Source organism: Schistocerca nitens, chromosome 5 (genome assembly GCF_023898315.1).
Source record: "Schistocerca nitens isolate TAMUIC-IGC-003100 chromosome 5, iqSchNite1.1, whole genome shotgun sequence".
In the NCBI taxonomy this organism is placed as follows: domain Eukaryota; kingdom Metazoa; phylum Arthropoda; class Insecta; order Orthoptera; family Acrididae; genus Schistocerca; species Schistocerca nitens.
In genome coordinates, this window is record NC_064618.1 from 809,500,569 (window position 1) to 809,521,075 (window position 20,507).

Here is a 20,507-nt window from a genome sequence, read left to right on the forward strand (position 1 = left end):
AATAGTGTGGAATTTGCACAACGTGATCCAGTGGCAAATGTATGAAGACTGTTTACAGAAAATAACTTGTTTCATTGGTCATAAAGGTTTTTTGTGCAAATAATCAATGAAGCTAACCAACTAGCTTTGACAACCTCATGGTGCGGTTTTATATACATCAACCCGATTAGATGCTGTAACTCACTGAGAGTAGGTTGTAAAACATTTTTTGCCACTGTTCCTCATATTTATGTACATGGGAGTTCGAAAGAGGTAAAACTTAATTCTGTATTTCTCTGATCCGCTTCTAAAATACATTCCCTGTATCATGTTGTACATGTGATCACAGTAGCAACAATGCAACATTGGTTAGAAGAGATCAGAAGTTGGGTTGTTCCATTTAGACTGTCTGTAGTGGTTTTTTGCCTACTGTGTGCTGTGGTGCCTGTGTTTTACAAAGGTGTGGTGCGGCTAAGGAGTAGGCATAGGGTGGGAAGGGGAAGGCTAGCAAGGTAGGGGTGGCAGAAGATATTGTGCTGCCTGTGGGAGTGGGCAGGGATGTGGTGCGGACAGAATGGGTTGCTAGGTGAAGTCTGGGGGGTAGTTGAGAGAAGCAGAGAAGGGGAAAATAAGTAGATGCATTAGAGAGACAGAAGGCATATGTAGCACTGGAGTAGGAGAAGGAAGTGGGTAGGTAAGTGGAGGTCGGGGACTAGCAAAGGTTGAGCCAGTTTGTTTACGAGAATGAAGGATATGTTTTAGGGATATTTCACACCTGTTCAATTCAGAAAAGTTGGTGGCGGTGGGAAGAATTTAGAGAGTTTTATTCCATCCAGTACTTTCCATAGTTTGTTTTGTTTGGAATATCTGCCATAACAATTAATTGTGTATCTTATTTGTTCTTTTCAGTGCTCCAAATTAATGTATGATTCTGCTCTTCCTCCAATGTTACGACATTATTTAGAGAGATCACGTTTAGTGCTGAAGTGTGGACATTGACAGGTTCAAATATTTGAGCTGGGGAGCAATTAATATGAAATGGATATAAAATAAAGTAATATTTTTCCAATTTTGGCATGGCCCTCTGATAAGAATTACCTCTTTGACAAGAGGATCCACCAGTGTGTAGTGTTTGCGGCATATGTATGTCAGTATGCCACAAATTGCTGGGTTGCACTTAATTTTTGGTGATAGGTCTATACAAGTTTATCATAGACTTGCCTTATTCTTTGAGCTGTGAAAGAAGGTAGCACTCACCTCATTCTATTGTCAACTTGTATGTAATGTTTTTGGGATTTGAATGCAGAAGACTTTGAACAATTGCTATCAAGTGAAACAAATCATTATCTAGATACCCATGATTTTTTTACATTGCTCTGATGAACTCGAGACAAATTGTAGAATTGTTACTTTAGAAATCCCATAACTGCTTCATTTTCCAGTCTCTGGAGTGTGTGCGCACCCCATACCTACATTGAACAGTAAAATATTTTGCATAATATCAATGCTATTTTTTAAATGTATGTCGTTAATAAAACAAATATTTAAAAATGTGTGATAAATATTAGTAGTTTTACATAAACTGTGTAAGGATAGCTGTATATAGAATAGGAAATGAAACTAGTTACTTGATGAAGCTGATCTTTATAAATATGTAGAAATCCATATAAATTTAAGTGGCAATAATGTTTTGTGTAAAGCCAATCCAAATTATAACATCAACAAATTTCTTTGCGTGTCTCAAATTTGCATTTCCTTAACTTTACTCAAGTCTGATTCCAGAGAAAAGTATTTGTGGTAGTGTATGAAATGTGAATGTACCACATTCTATTTTATTGACAAACTTTGGTTGTCGTGTTCAGTTATCCATACTGTACACTGAAACCATGAACGACAAATTGACAATTCTACAACTTTTCATTATTCTCCAAACAGCCTGCTACAGTTGCAGTTTTCCAGTACGAGATAGAATGAATTATGGTAACATTGAAGCACAGTTAATTATCATTTGTTCCTATCATTCTGATTATATTTGACTTTGTTTCAGAATCAGTGGACTTTCAAAATTTGTTGTTTTTACTGATAGAATGATTTTTAATGTTTTAAAAATATTGCAAGAAGACAATTTTTGTTTCATAGTTCTCTAGCATGTAACATGCATTGTTCTTTGTTGCAGGTTTCTGATGCAGTTAGTATTAAAGTAGCTCTACGGATACGTCCTCTAGTTTCATCAGAAACTGAGAAAGGTTGTCAAACTTGTTTGGAGACAGTTCCTTCTGAGCCTCAGGTTCAGATATGTGGTTCAGAGAGATCATTTACCTATAACTATGTGTTTGGCCCAAAATCGTCTCAAACAGAATTTTACAACACGGCTGTGAAGAATTTAGTTGAGTGCGTTTTCAAAGGTTTGTTGCAATTCACTCATTATTGAATAAATAGGAATAAATATGATGGAAAGTGAAATGCAAAACCCTGCATAAATTCCACATGGTGATTCCATGACAGTGTTAGACTTTCAGTGATGATGAAGGATAATGTATCAGTTTGAGGTAAGTGACCCTAGCCTGGAAAAGAGTATAAGTAAAAATTTATTGCAGTTCCACAGTAACCTCATGCAACACTCAAACTAAGGATCCTAGTTTCTGAACTCTGGTCATTATCTACAGAATTCCCACTGAGTACTCCCCAATACCCTCAGCTAATCTCCTCTGTTCATGGACTAGAAACGGCACACGTAACTTGATGCCAGAGACTAAAAATCCTAAATGTATGTTAGACAACAGTTGTCCAAAATGGTGAACCCCAGCATTAATGCAGCCATAGCATGTCATGTCTGAACTAGGGCTGTTGATATTTTTAAAAATATTGGGAATCCAATATATTGATATTTAAAAATATAGTTATTTTTATGTACTGTCCTATAAAAATATTGGCTCCAAATTGTAAATATACTGTTGGTTTTAGAGCTGTTTGTTTAAATATTGATTAAGTGTGGGGGAATATCGCTGATATATATCAATATTTGCTGGAAAAAATATTGGTATTTTACCAACAGCCCCTGTCTGAACCCTTGGTCTAAAGTGAGATGGGTTCCATCATATTGGAGCTACATCTATTGACGATTAACCATTAGGATATGTTCCAGGAACGTGGGTAGTATCTCTCTGATAAATGCTGTGTTCAGTGATGCTTAATTATTGATTATAACTGCCCACATGTTGACTGATAATGGCTTGATGGCTCTTCACAACTGTAGTGTGGGGATTCTCATCAGCCCAAACACGACTATTCCGACTTATTAGTATTCTGTCTCTGACAAAACAAGCTTCGTCTGTGAGAAATATGTATGCAGAAAAGTGAGGATCAACTGTAAGGTGTTGAGAGAACCACTGGTTGGACAAGAGATGTGGTCTGAAGACAAAAAGAGTCAAAACGTGCACTTTCTGTTCATGGTAGCAGTGTAACTGCATTCCTGTAGTACTTGCCAGACAGTGGTCTGTGAAATGTTCATTTCATGTGCCACTGATTGCTTATTGCAGGCACCTCATCCACTTGAGCAAGCACAGCATCTTCTAAATCAGGAGTCTGTGTAGTTCGTCATTCTCCTTAATGTTGTACTGTGCTACCAATTGCTGTTTCACTTAATAATTGGAACAGTCTTGGAAAAATGGTGAGAGTCGAATGTCTCTTCTATGCGGATATTTGGTGCTGGAAAGCCTTTCTGCTTCTCTTATGCTTTAGTTTGAATGCCCGTACACTAATATCATGTCTGCAAGTTTTGTCACCGTGTAAAACTCCTGTTGGTTTGGGCTGATTGACATTCTACAAATTGAAAACTAAAACTGCTGTCTACAACAGTGCAGATATGGTTACACAAAGGTAGTTCATGTCAGTACAAAGTATGCTGTCTGCACTGGATTTGTTGAGTTATTATCCCAACTTCTACATCTAAAAGCACAATGGGATTGCCTACCCAACACACTTGGTAATAGTACTGGTACATGTATTCCACTGTCAGAGGTATCAGAATGATTTTCACTCAAAACATGAACATTTCCGGACCAGAGGTCCCTTACATTTTACCTTCCTCTATCATCCCTGAAAGTATGATACATCATTACAGAATCTCATCGTATATGGAGTAAGTTCATCCATAGTAACTATAGATTGTGGAGACTGATAGAAAATGTCTTTGTTGTAAATTTGAATGGTACATTTCTTTCTTAAGAGGAAAGTGAGAGGAATAGGCTAGCTCTATAAAATTGGCACCGTCATTAGAACTTTTTTCTATTTGTACTGTCAACAGATATGTTTGTCACCCTTTTCCCACTTTCATTAATGGTCAGTGTTACATGAAATCTAAATCTAAAGATAGAAAACAACTTAATCGATGTCTCATCACAATGCTTTCGAGAATATCATGTACTGTGTGAATAGAATTATAACTGTATCTGAAACCTGCAAGTTAACGGTTAAAATTTAAAGCTAGTGGCAATGCGAATCAGAATGTGTTTTCCAGGTCTTTATGGAAATGTTCTTTAGATTGTAGTGATGGTGAGAGGTAAGTAAATTGTTATTACTGCATTTGCTGTTCCGAATGGTTTACATCTGCAGTTTAGACATGTTTATTGCTATGTGAAAAAAAAAAAAAATTGGTGAAGGTAATCGGTCTGAAGATTGAATTGTACATGAAAATGTGCATAGAGGGCAGATGCTGTTGTAAGTGGTGCACTTCTGTTGTCTATTGACGTAAGGACCTAGACAATGAACATAACGAAGGAAAAAAATTTGTTATTTAAAAAAAAATCTTAAGTGGCCATGTAGTTTGTGAGAGAAGGCAATATGGAATGCCTGAACAGCACATTGTTGTGTATACAATTAAAAAAAAAGTATTTAAGGAGAGAGAATATATATGGGAGAATCAATTTGTCTGATGGTGTACATCCCCTGCTTATTATAGTTGAAATGGACTACAAGAAAGAAAACAACACAATAACTGTGAAGTACTTTATTCTTGTTGCATGAACATTAAAGTTTGCTCTTAGAATGTTGTACACGTGATATTTTATGAGGAACAGCAGTTTCCTGAGCCTAGTCTTAAAACAATGGTTGGTTTTTTAAATTTGCCATATTTAAGGGGAGATTCATGAAACTTTGATTTTTGGATTGATGCTGTTTGGTGAAGACGGAAATAATTCATTGAGGAGTTGTGTGACAGAACCTTTATTGGAGGAAGGAAAAAAAAAGAGAAAGTAAATGAAGATGACAAAGGATAAGATTTCTGCAAGAATGATTTGAGAAGGCTCTCAAAGATCTAAAACAGAACAACAGAGCAATGAGTATTGATGAGATTCCTGCAGAACTAATCAAGAATGTTGGTGACAACATGAAAATGATGCTGCTGAAACTGATTAGGTCGATCTATAACACAGGAGAGATGCCAACTTACTTCCAGAAATGCATCATGGTTCCTATACCAAAGAAGACAGCAGCTTCAAAATGTGAACCGTACCAAACCTTAAGCCTAATATCGCATGCATCAAAAATTATCACAAAAATAGTTCTGGGGAGAATTGAAGAGAAGGTGAAGGATGTACTGAGTGGGGATCAGTTTGGATTCAGGAGAGGATTAGGAACAAGCTTCTGGTACTGGGGCTTCTTGTCACAAAGCAAATACAGAAAGATAAATCAACTTATTTGGCCTTTGGAGACCTGGAAAAGACATTCAATAATGTTATCTGACAAGAAATGTTGTGAGTTTTGAAGAAAGCAGGTCTAAAATACAAAGAAATATGGGTGATGCACATCTTCTATAAGTATGAAGTGGCTGTGATTAGAAATTTTCATCATAAACAAGAAGCAAACATTAGAAAAGACATGACACGGATGTGCTGTTTCTCATCTCACATTCAGTGCGTATATCCAGCAAGCTGTAGACGATGTTTGTGAAACTACTGAGGCGGGGATCAAAGTTAATGGGCAAAAGATAGACGTGCTACGTTATGCAGGTGGTACTGCTGTAATCACGGATATCAAAGAGGATATAGAGAAGGTCCACAGTACAATGGAAAGGTTTTTCTTCAGTCAGCATGGTATGAGGAGAAACAAGTGAAAGACTAAAGTGATTATATGCAGGGCCGAAGAAGAGTATGAACCTTTAAGAATAAGAACTGGAAGAGAGGAGCTAGAAACGGTAGAGGAATTTACCTACTTGGCAAGCAGGATTACAAAGGATGTTAGAAGCTGGAAAGAAATTATGAGCAGAATAGAACAGGCCAAAACTGAATTTAATTTGAGGAAGAGCTAACTCACCAGCAAGAATATCAGTATGGAAATAAGGAAATGGGTTATGAAAGTATTTGCTTGGAATGTGGCCCTATATGTTGTAACCTCCTCGCAAAAATAAAAGATAATATTTTAAATGAGAATAGACATCGTGCTAAGTGTAACCTCCCCGTGAAAATAAAAGAAAATGAAAGGAATTGAATAGAATTGCAAATAGTGCCAAATGTTAGCTTCCCACAGTAATAAAACTCAATGATAATAAAAATGTGCAAAAATGTTAAGTCCCCACAAAATTAACGTTATCGTGAACCTGATAAATTTTATAAGGGTAGCTGTGCTAACCTTAGGCCCTGTGCAATAATTAATCTGATAAATTGATTCTGGCAGGAAAAGCATAGGAAATATTGTTTCAATTGTAATGATTAGTTTCTTAAAAAAATGATAGCTTTGAAAACAAAATTATTATTGGGGCATTTCTTGAACAAATTAATTACAATTAACATACATTACATTATCAGATGTTCGCAATGCTGCTTCATTACCTTATTTAACAATATACCTCGTCCCGAACCTTGACCAGAGACCCATGTCGACGCCCGCCGACTCCCCACACACAACTCCGACTGAGTATAACTCGCAACAGACTACTCGCAACTGAACTCTCACGCAGTCAAGCGCAGACTAGCAACGATAAACAACTCTCTGGTCAGAGATTCTGTCATGCCTCGCCATCGCTGTACTGAATACATACATGTTTCAATGTGTGTGAAGCTTGGTCAACAGGAAAATGAGACAATAAGCCTTAGGAGGAGATTTGGTGAGGACAGTTGATAGTGGAGATGCTGAGAAGACTTCAGGAAACTATATCTCAGTAGACACACATCCAAACATGAGAACACAAATCCGTGGGACACACTTTTAAGACTGTAGCAGGAGGAGCTGTTGGATGCTGGGGCAACCAAAGATGTCATACATGCAGCAGATTGAGTAATTTGAGATGCATTATGTAGGTGGAAGTGAAGAAGGCAGGAAGAAGAGGGGGATGACTTACTGTTAGAAACCAACATCAGGATTGAAAGTGGGGGGGAGGAATTATATAGCACTATGGTCTGCATGTGGAATACCATCTAGAAACGTTTCAACCTTCTTTTTGATGCCCCTTTTTTTACACTCTCGCGCGCTCGCGCGTGCGTGCGTGCGTGCGTGCGTGCGTGCGTGCGTGCGTGTGTGTGTGTGTGTAATATTCACATATCAACTTTCATAAACAAGGTATTTCACAGTACAATTGTAAAAGTTGTTTGGTGTGGTCATTGGTCCAGCCCATTCATTATACTTGCAGCAAATAAAACTTGCTGCCACCTGAAAACCACTCATTCATCAGTGGTGAATTTTGAGTAAACATCTACATTTTTCTTATTGTATTATTAAAATTCACTTCTTTTGGCAAAACGAAGTGGTTTGCTCAATATCACCTCACCGAAGTCCTGATGCAGTTGTAATAGTAACAGAATCATGAAACAGTGGTTTATTAAATGAGGAACTGAGGACAATTCAGGTCGAAAACTTTTGAAAAATCACATGCTTGGTATAAAAATAAGTGTGCACGTTCTTCACTTACCTTTTTGCAAAGCAACACTAATTCTTATTTCACTAGCTATTGAAGACATGAAAAGAATTGAATCTTTTTATTGCAGAAGTTTAGTTACTTTTACATTATGTTAGATAAGAAAGTCCCACGTGTTTATCATATAGCAAAACACTCTCACCTTTCAGTGCTATCATTTGTCAATACCTCTTTGATATCTCGAACCATTTGAGACTTGAGGGATAATGCAAATATTTCATTCTCTTGTGTGTGTGTGTGTGTGTGTGTGTGTGTGTGTGTGTGTGTGTGTGTGTGTGTGTGTTCGTTCTCTCCTTGTTTTCTCTCATCCCCTGCCACCCTCCCTGCTCTGCCACCCTCCCTGCTCTGCCACCCTCCCTGCTCTGCCACCCTCCCTGCTCTGCCACCCTCCCTGCTCTGCCACCCTCCCTGCTCTGCCACCCTCCCTGCTCTGCCACCCTCCCTGCTCTGCCACCCTCCCTGCTCTGCCACCCTCCCTGCTCTGCCACCCTCCCTGCTCTGCCACCCTCCCTGCTCTGCCACCCCTCCCTGCTCTGCCACCCCTCCCTGCTCTGCCACCCCTCCCTGCTCTGCCACCCCTCCCTGCTCTGCCACCCCTCCCTGCTCTGCCACCCCTCCCTGCTCTGCCACCCCCCCCCCCTGCTCTGCCACCCCCCCCCCCTGCTCTGCCACCCCCCCCTGCTCTGCCACCCCCCCCCTGCTCTGCCACCCCCCCCTGCTCTGCCACCCCCCCCTGCTCTGCCACCCCCCCCTGCTCTGCCACCCCCCCCTGCTCTGCCACCCCCCCCTGCTCTGCCACCCCCCCCTGCTCTGCCACCCCCCCCCCCTGCTCTGCCACCCCCCCTTCCTGTTCTGTGTCAACCGGCTGTTTTAAATATTAAGTGTTAAGATATAATGTAGCACCCCTCCAAATGCTATAATAATGCATTAAGAAGTAGTTAAACCTTCACCAGTGTCAAGGAGTTTACGTAGATAACTTTCTTCTTTACATGTGTGTGATTTTATGTATCTTAACCACTCAAATGTGGAAAGCAGAAGTTGTGTGAGTAAATATAGCAGAACAGATTTTTTAATATATGTATATAAAATTTCATGCTGAAAACAATAGGTGAATCAGTGTACCCAGTGCCTAAGCTTCAGTTTGGACCAGATGGTGGCGGGTCGCGTTTGGCGGTGTCAGAGATGTGAAAATCTGAGCTAGACACTATTTTGTTTACTTTATGTAGGATTATAAGTGTCTCATTTGGCTAAGTGCTAATACAGTGTTACATTTCTGTGGAAATGAAAGGAAAATTTATACTGCCCAGTCACATTAATGTGATCACCTGGCAGAAAACTAAATAACCACCTATTTCACTGAAGACTGCTACAAGACATGATGGAAGAATGTCAATGAGATTCTAGAAGGTACTGACAGGGATATAGACCTAATCCAACAACAAGGCTGAGGCTATCTGTGCCAGGTTTCTTGGCTGAGGATCTATAGTAGTAACAGCCCAATCAAAGTGGTCCTACAGATTCTTGATTGGGTATAAATATGGAAATTGTGGTGGGTGGGGGAGTACCACTAACTCATCCGGTGCTCTTTAAACCACGCATGTACACTGTGAGCTGTGTGACATGCTGCACTCCCCCGCTGAAGAAAAACAAACTGCTTGTAGGGGTGGGCATGGTACCCAAGGATAGATGCTGACTTGTTGATCCATTGTGCTTTCCATAATGACTGTGTCACCCTGAGAACGACATAAAAACATTCCCCAGACCATAACCCTTCCTGCCCTGGCCCGAACCCATCTGATGATTGTTTATTGTGTTCGCTTAAAGATGTTTCACACCTTCCATGCCAACAATCATCTGTCCAATGGAGCATAAAACGAAATTCAACTGAAAAGAGTTTCAGACTTTGTTGCCAATTAACAGCATTCAGTGTGGGTCTATGAACCAGGTGCCTGCTGCAGAGGCCAATATGGTGCAACATTCACCAAACGGTCATTGAGGAGAAACTGGTGGTAGCCCCCTTGGGTCACTTGGGTGATAAGTTGCTCAGCAATTTCACGTCTATTCAACCATGCGGTTGCAGCCGTCATTCACCCCAGTCATCTATGGCCCTTGGTGCACCAGTTGCCTCAGTGCTGGTTTTGGATAGCACCATTTCGTGATGCACGGTATACATTAACAGTGGCAACATCTAAATGTTTACAAGCTTGACCATTTCGGAAATGCTTCCATACTTGGCCCGAAAGCCAGTGATCATGCCCTTTTGGATGTCAGAAAAATAGTTCATTTTCCACTCTGTGGTGACCTCTGCACTATTTTCTGCATTCCCCAACACACCTTATATTCCCCCCACTGCTAGTGCTGCCACTGGTTATTGCACGCTGACGTCAAACAAAGGCATTGGTCACATTTATGCGACTGGACTGTGTATGTTGATCCACAGTGTTGGTGCGTGGGAGGCAACTGAGCTTAATGTTCCCATCTGGTTAGTAGATAAAAAGTTAAGTCTACCATATGACCTCATTCCACAGGATACAGTGGAAATGCTTGGGGTTTTACCTAATACATTTACATATGATCTGGAACTCTTGTCATTACCTCAGTATCTACATAGATAATCCACAAGCAACCATATGTTGCGCGGCAGAAGGTACCTTGTACCACTACTAGTCATTTCCTTTCCTGTTCCACCTGCAAATAGAGCAAGAGAAAAATAAGTCTGTATGCCTCCGTATGAGCCCTAATTTCTTGTATCTTATCTTCATGGTCTTTATGTACAATGTATATTGGCAGCAGTAGAATTGCTTGGCAGTCAACTTCAGATGCTGGTTCTCTACATTTTCTCAAGAGTGTTTCTCGAAAAGAATGTTGCCTTCCCTCCAGGGATTCCCATTTGAGTTCCTAAAGCATCTCCATAACACTTATGTGTTGTTCAAACCTACCGGGAACAAATTTAGCTGCTCACTTCTGAATTGCTCCCCACCTCTGAATTGCTTCAATGTCTTCATTCAATTCAACCTTGTACAAATCCCAAACACTTGAGTAGTACTCAAGAATAGGTTGTACAAGTGTTCCATATGTGATCTCATTTACTTTTCCTTAAAATTCTCTCAATAAACTGAAGTCGACCATTTGACTTCTTACCGCAGTTATCACATGCTCGTTCCACTTCATATCGCTTTGCAACGTTATGCCCAGATATTTAAATGGGTTGACTGTATCAAGCAGGACAGTAGTAATACTGTACCGAAACATTACAGGTTTGTTCTTCCTACTCATTCACATTAACTTACATGGCTCCACATTTAGAGATAGCTGCCATTTATCACACCAATTGGAAGTTTTGTCTAAGTTGTCTTGTATCTTCCTACAGTCACTCAACTTCAACACCTTACACCATACGCCACATCATCATCAGCAAACAACTGCAGATTGCTGCCCACCCCATCCGCCAATCCATTTATGTATATAGAGAACAGCAGGTCCTATTACACTTCCCTGGGGCACTCCTGACGATACCCTTGTCTCTGATGAACACTTGCCCTAAAGGACAACACACTGGGTTCTGTTGCTTAAGAAGTCTGAGAGCCACTTACATATATCTCTTGCTAGTCAAATGATGATAATGAAAATATCCTCCATTGGGATTCAGGCTGGCTGCTTCTATGTTGAGTGTCATCATACATAACATGCATTGGCATTGTTAAGTGTCAGCAATGGTGAATTTTCACTGTTAATTTCCTGCACTATTAAAACTGAAAAACATTTCCAGTGACTTGAATTCTGTAGTGAAATTTCCCAGTAAAATAGTAGAATACTGAGTGTTCTATTGCACAGTTTCAAATACTTCATGACTCTTTCTTGAAAAAGTGAATGGCAAGCACAGGGTTCAAGATATTGTAGTACCTACTTCCTTTCTTGTGCTGCAATCTCGTATCTCAGTCTGTCCCATGGTTGCAATTTTTTATATCGGCATGCGATGTTTGTGTAGGTCCTGCTTTTTTTCTTTCATTCATGTATTTATCCATTTCCTTTCATCTGTATTTGGTTCTGCTTGGGTTCAATGTCAGTCTTCTAAATTTCCCGGTAGTGTGGACCCCTTAGGGATGGTCAGCTTAAATAGTGCCAACTGGCAACATTTTTAAAGATTGTCTGTATGCAGTAACTATGTAGACTTCAATAACTATGTAAATTTCAATAAGTGCTTAAAAACCAATGCAGTAGCCGTCATGTGATGGGCTCGTTATTGTACCATATCAGCTGAGCATCCTAACAATGTGGATCATATTTCTGATACCTGAGATGCTAGCTCTCCATGCATGCCAAGCAGTAGTTACCTGTCTTCTTGGGGCGCTTTGACTCCCATTAATGACCATTGTGCCTTGTCTCATTAAGTAAGTCTAGAGATTTCATTGCAGACAGTACAGTCCTATCGCTTCCTTAACACTGGATACCTCCTGGGAAGAGGGAGAAGCCAGACTGCTGGGAGTGAAACAATTTATTCAGTACCTTGTCCAGCAACAACAGGTGGAGATAGTTTTACAATGGCAAAATTGTCATTTGTTGTTGGACAAGTAGAATATATGAGAGTTGGAACATAAATAGTGTCAACTATTTATTCACAACCAATACAAAAGAGTTACATGTTGGCACCTGTTACTGTCCTGCAAAGTAGTCACCAGCGTTGTGTAGAACCCATTGCCAGTGATATGGAAGGCGTAGTATACCGTTAACAGAACCAGTGTTTTTGATGTTGTGAATGAAGCGGTCTACTGCCTGTCGAGCCTCTGGAACAGTTCTGCAGCAAATGCCAGAAAGTGGTTCCTTCATCTTCAGAATCAAATCAAAGTCACAAGGATTTAAGTCTGGGGAGTATGGTGTATGGTACAGTACTTCCCAGTCCCATCGACCGAACAGAGCAGACACATCTTGTGCTGTATGTGCCTGCGCATTGTCATGCAAAATGATGGGTGGGTTGTGCAGAAAGTGTCGCTGCTTCTTTTGCAAAGTTGTTAGCAGGTGATGCTCCAAAAACAAACAGTAATTCTGTACATTGACGGGCTGCTGTTCCCCCATGGTGCCCGCCACTATTTGGCGGGTTCGTCCTTGGCTACCACGGGGCCCCAGCCTTTGCAGCACTTTTTCCCTTCCATGTTGCGTGTCTACCCTCTTGCTATTCTTTTTCCCCTCCCTTAGGAACATGTCTAGGGTATTATTGGGAATGTTCTACATTCTGTTGCTGACCTGCAAACAGTCTCACCTTTCTTTTTGGCTCCTTTTTCCCTTCTTTGTTTCCCTTCTCCTCTCGTTCCTCCTTTTTTTCTTCTTCCTCCCTGTGTGCTCCTGAAGGCTGGCCCACTTGTAAACGGTGACTGGTTAATGCGTAATTCCCATCCCTGGGTTGACGGGCAGGGTTTGCACATACCCCCTGGTACAGGCCAGGCCCAGTGAGGGGTGACTGTCTGAGCTATAACCTTCCCAGATAGCCCATTGGTCCCTACGTCAGGTGTTTGGGAGATGTGACCTGAGGTGTGAACAATCACCTGAGGTGGGTGCGCCCTCTTGTGAAGGGGGCTCCCAGTTGGAAGGAGCGTGCCATCGAAGATGCTGACGATCATGGGGATTTCCTCGTGATGAGTCACACATTCTCTCCATCGATGCTGATGAAATGTAAATGTAATGAGGCTACTGATTCGAAGACCCTTCCTGCTGCACCGCGGTTCCTTGTGGTATCATGTACTGGAGACAGTCAGTTCTTTGCTACGGTCAATCCGTTTATTATTCAAAAAGGTGTTGATGCCATTGCTGGCCATGTGGAATCCTGCTCTTGTGTACAGAATGGCACTTCGATTTTGGAGATGGCTTCTGATGCTGAAGCACAACTACTTGCTGTCTCGCTTCTCTACGGCTACTCTGTTTGTGGTGAGGCACATAATACTTTTGAATTCTTCCCATAGTGTAATTTACGCCAGGCTGCTTGACGGTCTAACCGAGGCTGGAATACAATCTTACCTGTCTGATCAGGGTGTCATTGCTGTCCATCGTGATATGAAAAAGGTAGATTCCTCCTTGGTGCCCACCCCGCACTCTTTTCCTCACCTTTGGTAGGATGGTGCTGCCATCGAAGATTAAAGCAAGCTACGAAATCATCACATTCCGAATCTGATAAGCTGTAACCCGCGTCATCGGTTCAATCAGACTAGAACATCTTGTCGACACCCAGCCAAATGTGTAACCTGTGGCAGGGATGCTCACGAGGGTGAATGTCCACCTCCTTCTCCCCACTGTATCAACTGCAGTGGCGGCCCCACTGCCTCCTCCCAGGATTGTCCCATGTACCTAGATGAGTGGACTGTTAAAGAGATTCGGGTAAAGGAAAAAGTGCCTTACCCATTAGCTTGCAAGTTACTAGCTAGTCGCAAACCCTGTGTTCTCCCGTCTGGCACTTATGGTTCAGTTCTTGTTACCCCTCACTCCATGAAGGACATGGCTACACAGATGTGCAACCTCAAATTTGACTCTGAGATTGTGAAGTCGCCGAGTGTCAAGGTAGCATCACCGTCTCCACGTCCTGCTGCGCAACAAACTTTCGAACTCTGAGCTAAAGGGGCAAAGCTACCCACTACACAACTGGCAGGCAGGGAAGGCCAGAAGGTGTACTCGCTAGAAGACTTCCTCTGTCCCTCCAGCCTAACAACACCCAAGTCTTCATCTAACCAGAAGGGCTCCAAGAAGTCCGCTAAAGACAAACGGTCTTCCCCTTCACCAACTCAAACATCCTGCTCAGTTGTGTCACCACATGGTCGCTTAACCCAGCCAGCCTCTGTCTCGCCGGTGGCCTCCACCAACCGTTTTTCGGCATTGGACTCCGCCGACCGACCGCACAAGCATACCGATGCTTCTGTGGATCCCATGCAACAGGATCCTCCTGCTTCTGTGCCCTGTAGTAGTGACTCTCCACCGGTTGTGCCTCGGCGGACACAGAGTTGACACTCCTACATCTTTCTCCTCATGACTGTCCTCCAGTGGAACGTCCGTGGCCTTCAGTCCCACAAAGAGGATTTATAACTGCTTCTAGCATTGCAGCATCCCCTTGTACTTTGCCTTCAGGAAACTAAATTGCGCCCTCAAGACTGCTTTGAGCTTCCACATTACTTACTGATTCGTTTTGACCTTCCCCCCTGAAGTCAGCATCCCATCTCATGGGATGTCATGCTGCTTCTACGGGATGATCTTCATAGTCAGCCCATCTCCCTGACTACCCGTCTTCAAGTTGTTGCTGTTCACCTTTTCCTTCCCCACCTGACTTTCTCCCTCTGTACCATTTATGTACCTCTATCCTTCGATGTCACCAGGGCAGGCTTCCTTCAGCTTATTGGGCAGCCACCATCACTGTTTTTGCTTCTCGGTGACTTTAATGTGCATCAACCCCTTTGGGGTTCTCCCAGGACCTTCCAGAGAGGTGCCCTCTTGGCTGACATTCTTAACCAACTCAACCTCTTCTGCCTTAACACTGGTGCACCCACTTTCCTTTCTGACTCTTCGCACACCTATTCCCATTTGGACCTATCTTTTGCACTGCCCAGATTGCCCCTTGTGTTGAGTGGTCCGTCCTTTCTGACGCCTACTCGAGCGACCATTTCCCGTGTGCCCTCCATCTGCTGACTCCTACCCCATCCACATGCATGCCCAAATGGCAGGTTACTAAGGCTGACTGGCAGCCTTACTCCTCCCTGGCGACATTTGCAGAACAAGATTTCCTCAGTTGTGATGACCAGTTGGACTATCTCACCAATGTTATCCTTACTGCTGCAGAACGTTCCATTCCTCGCACTTCCTCTTTACCACATCGTGTCCCAGTCCCTTGGTGGACCGAGGCGTGTTGTGACGCAATTCGCGCACGGAGACCTGCTCTTCGTGTTTCTTAACACCACCCTATGCTGGAAAACTGCGTTCATTATAAACAGATGCGTGCAAAGTGTCGTTGAGTTCTTTGGGATAGCAAAAGAACTAGTTGGATTTCATTCACAAGTTCTTTTAATAGTTCCACACCTTCCTCTGTCTTGTGGGCCAACCTCCGACGGCTCTCTGGAACCAAGATACATTCTGGTCTGACAGTAGGTGCTGATGGCATTGTGGATCCTGTTGCTATCTCCAACGCCTCGGGCCACCATTCTGCTGATGTTTTGAGCTCTTCCCTCTCTCACCTTGCCTTTATCCATCGGGCCCCCAGGGGCTCAGCATTCATTTGCTGGGTACGGGCTTGGCGACCCCGGGGTTCCTGAGCTGGGGACTGGTAAGCGCCGCCAGTCCCCTGTCACCGTAACCTCTGGGCATACTTCAACGACCACCGTGCGGCGCGGCGGTGGAACGTTGTGTGTCTCAGGGAATGGGGATCTTGGCTTGACCGCCCGGATCGCGAGGATGGAATAAACCTCTATAAAAAAACCCTCAATCTCAAGGTGTGCTGCGCGCCGATGAGATGCATGGCTGTTGATGTGGAACAGTCGATAGCGGGCAACCTCTGGGGAACCTGCCGCACCTCAGTTGTATAAGGCTTACCTAGGCACGCGGGGCTCTGTCTAGGTGGACTTCTAGTTCCCTAGCTGCTCGTGGGACCGAGATGGATCCTTCGAAATCCTCTTTTCTTCCTCCCAGCGGAAAGGGTGGGCCGCTGGAAGGTTGTAACACCCAGTCTCTTAAGAGGGCCCGTGCAGTCAGTCCCCCTGACTCCGGCGCTTCTTTGAAAAGTCCAGTCTTAGGTAACAGAATGCATTCTGGTAATCCGAATGTGTTTCTCATTGTGAAACGGAAGGAGGGTAGTTTCGAGAAGGTTTCGCCCTTCTATATTCACAAGGGATTGGAGGGAATCTGTGGCTCCTTAAAATCGGTGAAGCGCTTACGTAATGGGACCTTGCTAGTGGAAACTTCTACTTCTCAGCAAGCAACTAACCTCCAATCTGCTAAATGCCTTGGAGAGTATGCCATAGACACTGAACTGCACAGCACCTTGAACTATAGCAAAGGTGTTGTGACATGCCGGGATCTAGCTGATATTCCCAAGGAAGAACTGCAACGTGAGTGGGCTCCGGAAGGTATCGTTGATGTCCAACACATCATGAAGAGGGTTGATGGCACTCTTGTCAAATCCGACTCCTTTATTCTGACCTTCAGTAGCACAAAACTTCCCGAACATGTTAAAGCTGGCTTCCTTCGCCTTAGTGTGAGGCCTTATTTCCCGGCCCCAATGCGCTGTTTCAAATGCCAGCGTTTTGGGCATACCACCTTAGGCTCTAAAGGCGAAGCGACTTGTGGAAACTGTGGTCAGGCTGCTCATGAAGGAGTTGGTTGCTCGTCTCCGGCTAAATGTATTAATTGCTCTGGGAACCACCCTGTTTGGAGTAGGGACTGCCGCATATTTTTAGAGGAACGCAAGGTTCAGGAAATAAAAACAACCAAGCGTATCCCCTATGGTGAGGCCAAGAAGATTTATAAGTCGATGCAACCTCCCACATTTGCTACATCTTTTGCATCCCTGGTACAGAAGCCTACGCCAAAAGTCGATGCCTCAACGCAGACTGAGGTGGTGAGTGTTGGCACTAACACCTGTAGCTGTCAGTGCACTTGCAACGCAGCCAGTGTTCCAGAGCCAGTAGCCCCTCCTCGCACGGCAGACAAAGGTACAGTGGCGGACTTGGTCCAGCCCCTCGCGCCTCCAACAGCTGAGGTTGTCCCCAAGCCCAGTGCGCCAATTACCACTCCCACATCCGCTCCCCCAAAGTCCACCAAGCCACAGAAAGCTACTGTGCAGCAGCAACAGCGGGTCAAATCCCGTGGTAAACCATCTGACCATGCGGATGTTGTTTTACGCGAGGCTTCATCTGACTCTTCCCCAGAGTTGATGGAGTACGATGTATGTGTGGGGCAATCATCTCGTCCCACGCCTGCCCCTCCACCTGCTGCGGTCTCCCCACCCCGTCGGAGAGACAGGATGAAGGTGCTACCCCCAACATAGATGGCTCCCATACTCCAGTGGAACTTGCAAGGGTTCAGGACGCATGTGGAGGAACTTCGTCTACTTTCTCAGGGTAGACCACTGTGTCTCTGTCTCCAGGAGACGTATTTCCATCCATCATACTCCCCTGAGATACGAGGCTATACACTCCACAAAAAGGACGACCTGAGTGGAGAGAGAGCTAGAGGAGGCGTAGGTATTTTCGTCAGGACGGACTACCATTCCTCGCCTCTCTCACTTACGACGACTCTACAGGCCGTCGCTGTGTCCGTGCACGTGCGTCATCCATTGACTGTATGCTCACTTTACTTGCCCCCACATGATGCTCTTGATGAAGCGGCCCTCACCGACCTTCTTACACAGCTCCCCCAGCCATTCATTATTTGTGGTGATTTTAATGCCCACAATGTGCTTTGGGGCTCTGCAATTACCTGCCCCAGGGGTAGAGCAATTGAGAGGCTTCTCCTGTCATCCTGTGCCTACTTGCTCAATGGAGGACAGAGTACTCATTTCTGCACGGCGACTGGGTCGTTCTCTGCCATAGATCTCTCGTTTTGCTCTCCAGCTCTTGCCGCTAGTGCTCACTGGGAAGTGGTCGCTGACTTGCACAGCAGTGATCATTTCCCAATCTGGATTCACCTGCCAGATGGCGTTGGCCCCGAAAGGAGACCACCACGATGGGTGCTCAGTGGAGCTGACTGGACACTTTATAGCCAGTTGGCCCAATTCAAACACTGTGCGAATGTTGAGGTGTGGGTGGATCATATTACCAAAACGGTCCACCACGCCGATGCAGCATCCATTCCACAGTCCACAGGCCACCGGAAAAGGCCACCTGTGCCTTGGTGGAGTGACGAATGCCGCTCTGCAATCAGGACCAGGCGTGCGGCCCTGCGGTGGTTCAAGTGTCGGCCGACTGCTGAGAATCTTGCAGCCTTTCGGGTGGCGAGGGCGAGATGTCGCCGCATTATTCGTGAGAGCAAGAAGAGGTCGTGGCAAAAGTTCCTGAACACCATTAATCGTTCCACCAAAAGTTCCATTGTGTGGGAGACCATTAGGAGAATTTCTGGCAGAGGAGGGATGTGCCCCATTGCTGCTGTAATGAATAACGGCACTCTCCACACAGATCCGCGAGACATTGCCCAGACTATGGCAGCATATTTTGCGACAGTTACTGCCACAACCAGTCAGGATCCAGGTTTCCAGCGCCATAGAGCGGTTGCTGAGAGGTGTAGTCTGAACTTCCAGCCCACCTCTCATGAAGTTTACAACTGCCCTTTTTCTATGTGGGAACTGGATTCTGCATTGTCTGGAGCTCGTGACACTTCCCCTGGTCACGACAGGATCCATTACAGTATGCTATGGCACCTCACAATGCGCAACAAAGAAATCCTCCTCGCACTTTTTAATGCCATTTGGGCTTCGGGTCACTTTCCTGACGCGTGGCGTGAGGCAGTTTTAATCCCTTTTTTAAAACCTGGGAAAGACCGCACGAGCCCAAGTAGCTACCGTAGTATTGCCCTCACTAGTTGCATAGGGAAGACCTTGGAGCGGATGGTCAACCGCCGCCTTGTCTGGATGTTAGAATCCCGGCAACTCCTTAGTCGCTTTCAGTGTGGGTTCAGGAGGTTTCGTTCCACCTTCGATAACCTTGCCCTCCTGGAGGCGGCTATACAACAAGCTTTCCTACGCCGTCATCACCTTATAGGTGTATTTTTCGACATCGAGAAGGCCTACGATACCACTTGGAGGCGTCTCATCCTGGAGCAGCTTCACGAATGGGGTTTTCGTGGTTGTCTTCCTCTTTTTATTCAGTCTTTCCTCTCGCCACGATATTTTAGATACCGAATTGGTGACGTCCTGTCTGATCGCTTTGAGCAGGAGAATGGTGTCCCTCAGGGTAGCGTTTTAAGTGTGACTCTCTTTGCCATCGCTATTAATAGCATTACGTCCATAGTGAAAAGTCCTGTCCAGTGTTCTTTGTTTGTGGATGATTTCTCTTTGTTCTGCTCTTCTTCAAGCCTTGCAACGACAACTCGTCAGTTGCAACTTACGATTAGGCGTTTGGATGACTGGGCGCTGAAGAGTGGATTTAATTTTTCCACCGAGAAGTCTGTATGTGTTCTTTTTAACCGTTCTCGTTCGATTTTCACCTTTCCTGAGTTGCGCTTGAGGGACACTATTCTGTCTTTTAAAGACACGGTGAGATTTCTGGGGCTCATTTTTGACTCGAGGCTCACGTGGTTACCTCATCTTAAAGACCTGAAACGGCGGTCGCTTCAGGCTTTAAGTATTTTAAAATGTCTTAGCCACAGTACATGGGGAGCTGACAGGACTTGTCTGCTCCAGTTTTACAGGGCGTTTGTGCGGTCTCGGCTCGATTATGGGTGCACGGTGTATGGGTCCGCGAGGCCTTCGTACTTAAAGATGTTGGACGTTGTGCACCATGAAGGGCTTCGGTTGGCCACTGGGGCATTCCGAACTAGCCCCATACCAAGCCTCTGTGCAGAGGCTGGTGAACCGCCACTTCATATGCGGCGACAGCTACTTACGGTCCGCCAGGCGTATAAAACTTTGTCCACACCATACACCCCTGCATACCATACC

At 44.3% G+C, this 20,507-nt stretch overlaps 1 protein-coding gene across 1 annotated transcript in view; it reads left to right on the forward strand.

Moving 5' to 3' along the window:
* LOC126260037 (chromosome-associated kinesin KIF4A) overlaps window positions 1-20,507 on the forward strand; it is a 301,102-nt gene that overhangs the window by 40,594 nt on the left and 240,001 nt on the right. Inside the window, exon 2 of the mRNA XM_049957211.1 lies at window positions 2,156-2,384. Coding sequence (XP_049813168.1) covers window positions 2,156-2,384 — 229 coding nt within the window. The remainder of the gene's footprint in view (window positions 1-2,155; window positions 2,385-20,507) is intronic.